This window comes from Fulmarus glacialis, unplaced genomic scaffold, assembly GCF_000690835.1.
Source record: "Fulmarus glacialis isolate BGI_N327 unplaced genomic scaffold, ASM69083v1 scaffold1631, whole genome shotgun sequence".
Taxonomy (NCBI): domain Eukaryota; kingdom Metazoa; phylum Chordata; class Aves; order Procellariiformes; family Procellariidae; genus Fulmarus; species Fulmarus glacialis.
In genome coordinates, this window is record NW_009193209.1 from 29933 (window position 1) to 42040 (window position 12108).

Here is a 12108-nt window from a genome sequence, read left to right on the forward strand (position 1 = left end):
GGGTAAAAACTGGAGATCCATACTTTTGGTAACTGTGTTGTGACCAGTCTCTGGCTGCCATTGAAATGCCTAGTTGTAAGCTCCATTCTTTACTAGCAAGCAGGCTGCTGAAAGAAGTGGAAGTATATGTGCAAAGGGAAGAGGAGAGCGATCTCTCTCACAAGTGTGTTTTACGTGTTCAGCAATGACTTCACTGCACATCCAGCTCATAGAGGTGCCTTCCTAATGTAACAACAGAACAACATTTCAGAATAGGGTATTATGTTTCAATCTCGCTCAATGAAGACCAGCTACTGGCTGGGCTCTAATAGCTAATTCTTTCAGTCAGGATTTCCCCTTCCCGAGGCTCTTTGCAGCAGTGTGCACCATGTCTGCACCACTTCATTTCCTGACTCACATTTCAATTTCGGGAAATGTGGCTATTCTTGATTTTAGCTAATCGTCACAAGTCAGCTAAATGTGCAAACTGTGAGTAAAAACAGTAATGGGCTTTGCTTTCTGTTCTGTCAGATAATTTCTGCGCAATCATTGCTACTGGAGGGAGAACAGAACTGAATTCAGAGAGGATGGAGTCTACTGACATCCTGATCCTGTGGACTCATAAACAGTCATGTGGTTTTCCCTAAGTAGCAAAGGGGACTGCAAGTGAAGTTTTTTGTCATCATGAAAATGCAGGATTGATCTGTAGAAGAGGTCCCGTTTTCCAAAGTTGAGAACATAGACTTTGGGTAGGTTCTGGGTTTTGGGTTAATGCTGGACTTGGTACCTTTTAGTTGATTTAAAACATGTAATATATTCTTGGAAAGTAACTGTTGTGATATTGTAAAAAATGCAAGTTTCTTCCTGACAATATAATTTATAAAGAAATAGTGGGATTTTTGATGGCTCTTTAAATCAGTAGTTGAATAAAAGTATTTAAAAGTGTATTACTAGTCTGCTGTTGGCCTAAACAGTAATGATAGGGACCTGGCTGTTAGCAGACAGCAAGGTTTCTGTCACTTCTACAGAACTCCAACAAGCTAAACATTCTTACTATCTTCAAAGCCGCAGATGGGAATTGGTTATAGAGAATGAAGCCTAGGCTCAATGGAGTGGTCTTCACACATGTTGGATGCTGTTGTAATGGACGCTGCTAGCCCATGCTAGTAGGGGAAGAGACATTTTTTATTATACATGGAGACAGTGGCTGTCAGATAAGGAATGAGAGTGTTGTGTATTCTGTGCTTGAAAAAGAGAGCTGAGACAGGAAAAGCAGTGGACAGGTCAGCCTCTGAATGTCTCCAGTAAAGGATTTTTTGAAGTAATCATTCATCTGGGGGAAAAACATGAGTTTTTCTTTTTCAGAGGAGATTTTAATTTGTTTCTTTGTTGGTGTAGGTTGGCTTGAAATATTATAGGTATTGCTCAAGGTGACAGCATATAATATAAAATACAATTGTGAAATTGAAAGGCATTTCAGAATTTCAAAACAACACAACATGTGTTTCCTACATTGCTAGAATGTTTTTTTCTGATGTTACTGCAAAGTTGCTGCTTTTTTACCTTGTCCAAGTGACATTTCATCAAAATAAATGCAGAAAATCTGTTCTGACAAAACAGCACTTTCTTCAGCAAGAACAGTGTTCAGAAGGCTTGCCTAATTTTTCTGATTGTGAACATGAATGATGTTTCAAAGCCATTAACATTTTCTGGAAAAAAATACTAGGTTTAGTATCTAATTAATATTTCTTGAACATTCTTTTATCACACTTCAGGCATAAGATCAAAAAAAGCACTGTCTGATGAGCTGTCTGCACAATTCCTTTCCCATCCTTTTCAAAATCCCATGGGTTTTGAAAACTGAAGGAAAATGTGTGAAAAAGCTGTATTTCAAAGTTACTTGGTTTTATGGTTGTGTTGCAAAACATTTTAAACGAGGTGTGACTATTACTCATATATCAAGTGTTGTGTTTGTGTAAACTACTGTGCTTGGGAATTACAAAGCAATTTGTTGCAGGGATTAGCAACTAGGAATTCTGTATTTGTTCTGTATTTGAAACTCATGGGAACAGTTGCAGTAAGTAAAGGAAGGAGTGAATATTGTCTATGGGGGCACTGTTTTGTCACTGTTTTCCCTCAGTTGAACAAAAACTTGGGAGAGAATTATTGCAACATTTGAGAAACCATAGTGACATTCAGAATTCACATAGTAAAAATATCACATGACTTAGGTCAGGTCCCAGCATCTTCTCTTGCAAAATGTGTATGTCTCATCTCTTCAAGGCACTGGCTTTCATCAGTGTTCACATATGTGAATTTGGGATTGCCATTTAGGTTCTGCTCTTTGAAAACTATGGGCCTGGCAGGTTCTAATAGTTATTGCTGTTGAAAGAGATGAGAAATCTGTATTACAAAACCAGGACTACTCACTATAAGGCACAGGTTCTGCTTGTACTTGTACAGATAGACTCCAATAGTGCTTAGAAAACTAAGCAGAAACTGATTTACAACCAGTTCAAGACGAGGTTTTTTTCCTCATCGCTACCTGCAATTTCAGTAATCTCTCTGTATACTAAAATCAGAGTTTAGATCGAAACAGTTTGGAGGAGAGAAAGAGAGAGGAGTACCACTTTCAGGTTCCTTTCTGAACAGTGTCCCTATAACCCTAGTCACTGGTCTAGCAGCAATAGTGCTGTTAAACAAGTGTGGATGCATGGTGCCCTTGCCAATTACTAGTAGACACTGATTTTTTATGAGTAGAGGTATACCAGAAGAGGGGAGTCTGTAAGACAGACTTCAAGAACAAACGAGGAAAGAGAGGCAGCACAGAAGGATCCTTAGTGTAGATATGAACAGTTTCAAATCCTATACACCTGGAAGTGCTTAATTCAAGGGCATGGCTTCCAGGTGCTAAGCTGACTTTCTTCCAACTTAATTTGTTTTTCATTCTAGAAGATGAGAAATGTCTGGTTTGATATTTCTACCTGCAACTAGTGACAGCTCAGCTGGTTTACCTGGAACAAGGAAGGCAGATAACAAGTTCACAATGTAATTTTTGGAAACTAAAAGGAGGCAGGAAAGGAATGAAGGAGGAAAGTATTTGAAAACATAATTTTTGCTTTCATCCAGCAGTAAGCCTGGAATAATGCTCAATTTAAAGAGTTCTGGACAGCCAGAAAAGTAGCCAGTACAGAAATTAGAACTCAGCCCATCATTAACAACATGGTGATAACTATGGGCTGCAAACACTAGCAATCAGTAAAATCAGTTCATTGACTGAATGTTCTTGCCTCTCAATTCTTCTCCTTCGTGAACAGAAAATTTGCATGCTTGGCATTGCAAAGCTTTGAGGTGAATTTCACACAGCTCCCTGTTGTCAGCTCTGCTCTTTCTCAGCCTTCACACAAAATGACCTCTGAAATCCATTTCTGAGGGCTTTCCATTCAGACTGGGTTTTACTTAATGAAAGTAATTACGCGGTTTTTTTAGGAGAACCAAGAAAACATAGAAATACATGGGAAGAAATAGATTGGGATGTGATTTTTGTGGAATTATTTCACAAGAAACAACAATAAAATCCACCTTCATTTCAAACCATCCACAAAACACTATTAAGGGGAAGGCCTGCGAAAGGGAAACTCTAGGTTTTAACCTGCTCTAACTCTAAAAGCTGAAGAAACACCACATTTGCTAAAGGGGAGAAGATACAAAGGAGGTGGGACATGAGATAGTATGGAGGTGGGAAATAACTGCTTTTCAACAGTTAAAATGCTAGGCTAGATGGCCATCAATTTCCTCACAGTTTTCCAACATACTGCCTTGAAAAGAAAATGAGAGTTAATGCTTGAGGACTGTTGGAGATGTTACTGAATAATCAGAGGAGATAGCTGAGAATGAAGGTGACTGAAGATTACTGATAACTGAATGAAGATAACCTCACAGGTTTTCATCTGCACATGGCCAGTTGACAGTTGAATCACCTGGGATGTTCCATAAAGGTCCTGGTTAGCAGTTGATTTCAACAGAAAAGCTATGTGCAAATAAAATCTCCAGGTTTGTTAGTTTTAGGCAGTCAGCTTTCAAAGGCTAAATGAGCCAAATGTCACAAAGGACTGTGATGATAAAGTGGTGGTTCAGTGAATTCAGGAAGAGGACCTTCATTCATTGAGCTTAATCCTTCTATCCCACAAGTCAGTTTGCTTTGTTATTGATTTTAACATTGCAGGACTACGCCCCTTAAAAATTGTGATGCAAACTTCCTGAAAAGAAGGGATGTGGGGTGACATCCCATTGCCGTGAAATAAGATAGAAATCTCAGAAAACAGTGATGGAGTTTTGGTCCTTGAAATGCAAACTGCATGTGGATTGCATACTACTGCTTATGAGAGATGAGGGTGACCCTTCTACCTCCAGTTTTGTATGCAAATCCTCTATCATGAAAGGAATTGATTTAGTGTAAGTGTTGCCCTATATTCTTAATGAAAAATTCATTGAGCAATTACCAGGAAAAGTAAGAGGTACATACTAGCTGCCAGCAATATGCACCAGCAGCTGCAAAATTATATAATGTATTATTAAATATCTTGCTTTTTAAAAGTGGGTGATTTTGTCAATTCCATTAGCAGAATTTTGTAGTGTTCTTGATCAAAAATTTCTTTTTGTTATGATAATGAGTGATATCTAGCATTGGTGTGAATTGCATTAAAGATTGCATACATTAATGAAATGTGTTACCTGCTGGGGAGTTTTCTGTGAGTGCAGCTTGCTCTTCAACATGTTTTATCAAAGGAAGATAAATTGACGAGATTCTTCGTTTGATAAGAAGTATGGCTGCAGGAGCTGCCTTGTGCAGCATCACTATGAGCCATAGACAGCGCTTTGGTGAAACAATACAATCACAGAACTATTAGTTCATGCCATGCTTCAGCTGCTTTGCAGTGAAGGGAAAAAACAGCAGCAGAAATATTCCTTTGTTTGTAAGCAAATGGTCTGAAGCTCTGACTGTCATAACACTGGTCCAAAAGGAGCTGGAGAAAAGAGAAGAGAGGAGAAGAGAGGTTACTTACCCCAAAGGAGCTGGCTCTCAGCTGGCCATGGCTTTAGCTTATTGACGGTCTCCACTGTATTTGTCTGCAAACCCATTATGCTAAAGTGTTTTCAGCTTTTCTCCATACAATCAGATTTTGCTTTCCCAGGTCTGAGCTGACAACTTGCAGATGGCACCAATAAAATAAATAAAAAAAAAAGAAGACTTTATTATTCTAAAATGCACAACTGCACAGGAAAGTACCATGTTCCCTGCTTCCAGGAGTCAGTAGGGAAACTCTGCTTCCAGGTGTCAATAGTTGCTCTTCTGCCCGGTTTAGGATAGCTGGCTCCTCAGTGTTTGTGTCAGACTAGGATAGACCTGCATGCAGGACAATAGCTTGTCTACAGTCCCATCCCCTTAACTGCAAGATTTCTCTACAGACAATTGCAAGGTGATGTCATCCCTGCTGGCTGGTTGGCAAAGGGCAAACCCAAACAGCAGGAGGTGAGCAATCTGCCATGCAGCCTGCACCTTGTAGTCTCTGCCATCACATTCGATTGACTTCTCACTTTCTTGAACCTCTCAGGTATCAAAACTTGTCCCCTTTGCAGGTCTTCCCCTTAATAGTGTTTTGTGCCTAGCTTGGAATGGAGGTGGATTGTATTGTGCTTTCTTGTGAAATAATTGTACAAAAAAACACATTTTCAATTTCAGGAAAGTTTTACCTAGGAGTCTTGAAATTTAATTTCACAGGTTTCTTTGATTCTTTTTTGATCTTTTTTCTTTAATAGTAGATTTTTACAAATGTTTCAAATCAAAATTGTTGTTGAACTAGAAGCTCTACTTAGTGGTTTCTGAAAATATACAAATGGCAAAGATTAATCATAGACTCCTAGGGAGATCTAGTTGGGAATGGACATCTGGAGGTGTCTAGTCCAACCCCCTGCTCCAAGCAGGATACACCCATCAGGTTGCTGAGTGCTTTGTACAGGCAAATTTGGAAAACTTGTGAGGATGGAGACCTCCTGATCTGTCTGACCCTGGTCCCAGGGCTGCAGCACTCTCATGAGGAAGAAGCTTTTCCCTATGTCCAGTGGGAATTCTCTTTGTTGCGGCTTGTGCTTGTTGACTCACTGTGTAGCACCATCTTCTCTGTAACTCTCCCCTTTAGGCAATGGATGACTGCAACCTGACACCCTCCATCTCACCTTTTCTTCTCCAGACTAAACAGATACAGTTCCCGCCCATCCTCGTACATCATGTGCTCCCACCCCCAGACCATGTTTAGTGGCCCGGCTCTGGACTTGCTCCAGTGTTGGCTTCTCTTGTTTATGGGGGGCCCTTACACCAGTTACAGTTACAGATACAGATGCAGCCTCACCAGTGCTCTGTAGAGGAAGTAGTCACTTTCTTCCAGCAGCTGGCTACACTTTTGCAACACAGCCCAGGCTGCAGTAGGCCTTCATGGGCAGACTGTTTCATCATGTTCTGTCCCCTGTCCACCATAGTTCCTTTTCTGGCCAGTGATGCCCCAGCTTGTACTGCTGCCTGGGTTTATTCCATCCCAAGGGCAGAAGTTTTTTATATGCCTTGGTTGAATTCCTTTAGGCTGCTATCCGTAACTTCTAGGTCACATTCTTTTTCACTCACCTTCACAAACAGTGTGGCCTCCCAAAAGGCTGACCTGTCATAATATAGAGGAGATGCTGCTTGTTCGTTTGTGGAATTCTGGTAGCCATAGACATCATATACTGTAAACTCAATGACTATGTACTACCCAAACCTGAGTATCTGCATAGGTCCTTATTAGGGAAGCAACAGCTGGCTGTCATGAATACATGGCTTGAAGCCGTTTGTTTACATTATATGCATTTTCCTTCTGTTTGAAAAAGGGTGTGTGTCCTTGCCCTTTCTGCATTAAAATGCACTTGGCAGTTCTTGCTACACTCCTGAAATTAGGATGCACCTGTGATTCCATTAATTGATCTGCACACTTTTAAGGCATTTTGTAGCAAAACAAGATGCATGAACTGAAGGAAAGGAATAATACATCTGCCCTCATAATAAAGTTTTTAAAGATGCCACCCTTGTTTAAAGGAAATAATTTAGAGAGCAATTATGATTTGAAAGAGATTTTTTTCCTCCAATAAATTGATATTTAAAGCAAGATTTTAAGCGTGTAGAGCTATAATTACAGTGCCTGCAGTGGTTTCTGTTCACCAGAAAGGGTCACTTCATCAGAGAATTGTTGAATATATCTGAAAGATATGAGCTTGATTGTGCTACAAGCACTTCCGGAGGCAATGCTACGCTTGCTAACTAGAAAATGGCAGATTTTAGAGAAGCTGCTTTTAACGTGGCATGATTTGTTTTCCTGCTGTACCTTTCTGTGTCATCTTAAACTGGGTTTCCTTGCTGACATGGACTGACTCCAATTTTAACACTATTGTCTTTGTCCTTGGACACACTTGGAAGAAACAGTGGTTTGGAGCCAGAAAGTTAGGAAGTGGGACATCAAGCAAGCTGTAAAAACCTTTAGGCCTCATTTAATATCTTGAAGTGTAGGAGCTGTTCTTTGCTCTTGTTTTGTCCTGGCTAAACTCTACACCTTTAAAATAGCCTGTATGACATGCTAAAGACAGCAGACACTGAAGGGTCACTGCTGGGAAGAGATGAAGTCAGCTTTACCACCTACTATACTATACGGCAGTGTGGGTGCTACCCGTCAGAGTGGCATTATGTTAGATGAGTTGCTTTTGCAGGAGCAGACAGGGCAGTTACTATGCCACTCTTCTTTTCCCTGTGTAATCATGAGCCTTCCCTCAAAGAGGCAGCGTGCTGTGCAGGCAGGCAGGTCATCTAGGAATTGAATGCTTCTGGTCTGGAAGTCACAGACTCGTTTCTGCCTGCTGAAAGGGTGCAGGATAGCAGCTTTTGCTCAGTACAGTGCAGGTGAAAGTCTTTATGCCATTAATCTTGGGAATGGGCTTATCTGAGGAAGTTTTCCCAGCTGAAGCCACCAGGTTCTGCACATGGCCATGTTCTGGGTAGGATGGGTGTGGTCTGTCCTGAGGTCTCCACAGGACAGGGCAGGGCAAGCCTTTCCTCATCTGAGTGAGGCTCATGGCCTGCCTATGTGTCTATGAAGAGATCCTCAGGCTTCTGACACGCCAAAGCTAATGATACCTTTTGGTCCAGAAGTAATGATTGGCTGTAGTGAAAAGTAAATGTTCACAGGAAAACACTGGGGGTGGGATGACAGGAAAGGGGTTGTCCTCTGGCATGCCTCTGGATCAATTCCAGGGTAAGACAGCCTTGCACCTGGATCCAGAGAGCACAGGTGGTGAAAACAAAACACTAGCTTAGGCTGCCTTTGTGTTGCACTGTCCATGGGGGTTTGCAGCTAGCAGTCACTGTCTATCAGAGTCTGGCCACTGTCTTGGCATGTCACCCAGCAACTACTTGCAGTTTGTTCTCCTGCATAACCTGACATCATGAAGGAGAGCCTGTCGTGGTGCTGCTCCCCTCTTCCCTATGCACAAGCATGAACTAACGCTTTGCTTTCCTTGCAGGAGCAGTCAAGGTTTTATGCACATGAAACTGATGAAAACCAAAGAGAAATACATCCTGGGTCAGAACAGCCCTCCCTTCGACAGTGTTCCTGAAGTCATCCACTACTACACCACAAAAAAGCTGCCTATCAGAGGAGCAGAACACTTGTCGCTGCTCTACCCTGTGGCTGTGCGGACCCTCTAATAACCTAGTCTCACCCCTTCCTGTGGATGGGAGGTGAGAGGTAAGCTGGGTTGCACAGAATTCATAGCAGGAATTCAGTCTTGAGTCTGTAATGGAGAGTGGCAGCCTTTAGTCTTGGGAACGTGGGCACTCTGCAGGGTTGTGTATGGGACTGTGTGTATGGTACTCTTATGCTGCAGCATGCCTCTAGAACTGTGCTTCTACATAAGAGAAAGAAATCTTATTTTAGTGCAAGGAAAACAGATAACCTTCCCAGAGCTTCTCTGTGAATGAAAGTACTTCACAATGAAAGTTCTTCCTCCATGTTTTGAGCAGAATCAACAAATTCTTCCCAGCAGTAAAACACCAGCAACTTTTATTCTCCTGGTACCCTGAGAAACTTGTCCATTTGAAAGAGTAACCTGACTTTGAGGGACCCTAGAATGTTCTTGGTGGATCTGAGAAGGAGCTGCTTAGCAGGCAAGCCCCTGTGGCTGTGGTCACTTAGCTTGGTGGGTTTTGGTTTTTTAATGCAGTTTCTTGGGGTAGTCAAATGTTGAACTCCTATTAACCACACAATCTTAAAATCATTCTGTGAGAGCAAATCATGGTCAATTATTTATGAATAGGGAATGTAATTAAAAAGTAGTTTGTTATATATTTTTATCCTTTTTGGTACAATAATCTCTTAAGTGTTACTGTCTTCATTTGCAAGTTTTATTCATAGATGCAGTCAGCTAATTCTGTTCGGGGTGTTACAGTGTAATGTTTTAAGTAGTTGAGAATGAGTCATTTTAATATGTGGGTTACTATTTATGCATAGGGTGGTCAAAGGCTTTTATAAAGCTTTAGTAGGCAAAATCTTCACTTGCTCATTCATCCGGATCAAATGGTTGTCCCACTGAGGTAGCAGACTAACAGGTGTGTGTCACACTGCCTTTCCATAAGATGGCTTTACACATGGCTGTGTAAATGAAAACTGTGGTATGTAGCAGAGCAGAATTTGTTTTTCTGGTGTACCAAGGCGTTCTTAAAACATGGTCCCTTGGTACATACCTTCTGGCCATTGTTTGTTTTCACCTTGAGCAGAAGCCTCCTGCTGTATTTCAGTCACTGTCAGCCAGAAGCACTGCAGAAGCTGCTCTGTACCTTAGTCCTGCCAACTCAGTGCCCATGCACTTGAGAGATATTTTCTACATGCTCTGTGTGCTTGTTGAATGGGAAAAGTGAAAAAAATACAATTGTGCAGAAATTGGAACTGGGGAATGAATAGCCTGGTAGTCCTCACTTTGTGCCATCTCCCACCTACATCTAGAATGTTGTGCATTAACCCATCAGCTGTTGTAGTAGCAAACTGGTTATATGCAGTTTATGTATTTTACAGAATGCAATAGGACTGTGAAATTGTGTGTTATTTAATTCAGCTTTCTTACCTACTAGTCCCTTTTATGTATGCTTAGAAAGAAGTGCAAATCTGAAAATTGTAATGGAATAACCACTTACTGCCTGTAAAAGTAGTGCTTCATTGTATTGTCTGATCTGATAAGAACCTCAAGGATGTCCCATATAATGTTATCAGTGATGAATGTTCTGCTTCCTTTTAAGCCTGCCTTGTTCTTTATATGACATCCCACACAGTTTGAACAGGAGAGGATCACACATATGTGAGGAGCCCAGTGTCATTCTGTGCAGCCACAGTAGTGGGTCAAGCTGTCCCTATCTCACCCAGAATTTGAAGCTGCATTGGACTAGGTTCTCACTGGTTTTCTGAAAGAAGGATGGCACAATGGAGTAGAAAGAGACAACATTCCTCTCCAAGTGAAACGAAACATCCCCTTTTTCAGGTACGCACCCACATGCGCCTTTTATTTTCCTAAAGTGTTTGCAGAACTCATCGTTCTCCTCTTAACATCACACAGTTGGCAAGAGCATATAGGCATTTTTAAGTTATTCTAAGATATGCTAAGATATTCTCCTCTCACCAGGGTAGGAGTTCATGAAGGTGGCAGAGCTCACAGAGGTTATGAATCAGATTGTATCTGCTGCTGTCTGAGCCTTTGCCTGTGCGGGCTCTGGCAGCTCCGTCATGCCCCTTGGGACAGAAATATGTGATATTTCTTCTTTTGCATGTTGAAGTGCATTTTTGAGAATCCGGCATTGTTGCTGTTCTATGACCTGTTTTTTCTTCTTCTGTAATGGAAAAGTAAGCCCCTACTCTCCCTAACAACAATTAGCAGTAGAAACCAACATTATCGTTAACCAAGGCCTTGCCAGGCTTCCTTAAGCACATTGTCTTTAGCTCATGGAGATGACTGTTGTACCAAATCTTTCTTGTCATGGGCCTAATTGAAAGTCAGCTGAAGCCAGCAGGTGCCACTTTATTGCTGTCTGCAGATTTTCATTTGGCATCCCTTGCTTAATACAAATCAGGTCAATATGCATCATACACATTTGTATACAGTTTATTACAGCTTCAAGGATCAGATCAGGATTCTTGGTTCAGCTAGAGGAAAGCATCTCAGAAAATGTTGGTTGTCTGTGGGAAGGTTTTTTTGATTATTTTTTAAAAAGACTTTTAGAAAGTACTCAGTAATGACAGAATAAATAAAACCAGGATTTTGTTTGCACTGTAATGTTGTCTTTGTTTATTTAAGTGATTGTATGATGTTTTTCCAGTGAAGGAATATTCTTCCCAGAATTTTTAATGTACAGTGAAAATATGGTGTGTTGCAGTGTGTAGTATTGTGTATAAGTGGAAGATCTCGTAGCGATTGTGCCTACATAGCACATTAAAAGTTTATTTAAAAAAAAATTATAAACCTCTCCCTTTTCTTCCTCTAATTGTCAATGTATACTCAGATTGTCTTGAAAAGCTAATAGCTGAGCGGTCTTTTGGAACAACTTGTGTTTGTGTGTCTTAACTGTGTAGTGAAAGTAATCATTAGGCTATAATCTCATTTGCAGTCTGGAAAATCATATGGCTCAGTTCTGTCCTGAGTAATTCTCTTGACAGTGTGCACCTTTGCAAGGGCTGTGCCAACACCACACTGGTGCGTATGTGAATGACATTGCTTGAAGTGCTCAAGGAATCCAGTTATTGCTGTTTACAGCATAACACTGGTGAATCACTTTTTGCAGACTTCTAAGAGGTGTTAATTAGGTTTCTATTTTGATGAGCATTTCACAGCATGATGAAAGCCCCTGAGCTATGTATGATGTGTAGGAGAGTTTTAGTGGCCAAGATTGCATCTCATAGCTCCTTCCATAATTGAAATAATCGTTAAGTTTTGTGGAAGTACAGTCATCACCATGGGTTGTGTACTTGATAATAGTTTATTCTCTGACTCTGACATTAAGTCTCTAGA

The 12108-nt window shown here is 40.9% G+C and overlaps 1 protein-coding gene across 1 annotated transcript in view; it reads left to right on the plus strand.

Moving 5' to 3' along the window:
* The window catches only part of LOC104083744 (SH2 domain-containing adapter protein B-like), a 33641-nt gene extending 24877 nt beyond the window's left edge, over window positions 1-8764 (plus strand). Inside the window, exon 5 of the mRNA XM_009587351.1 lies at window positions 8581-8764. Within this exon, the coding sequence (XP_009585646.1) occupies window positions 8581-8764 (184 nt within the window). The remainder of the gene's footprint in view (window positions 1-8580) is intronic.
* The last annotated feature ends 3344 nt before the right edge of the window (window positions 8765-12108 follow it).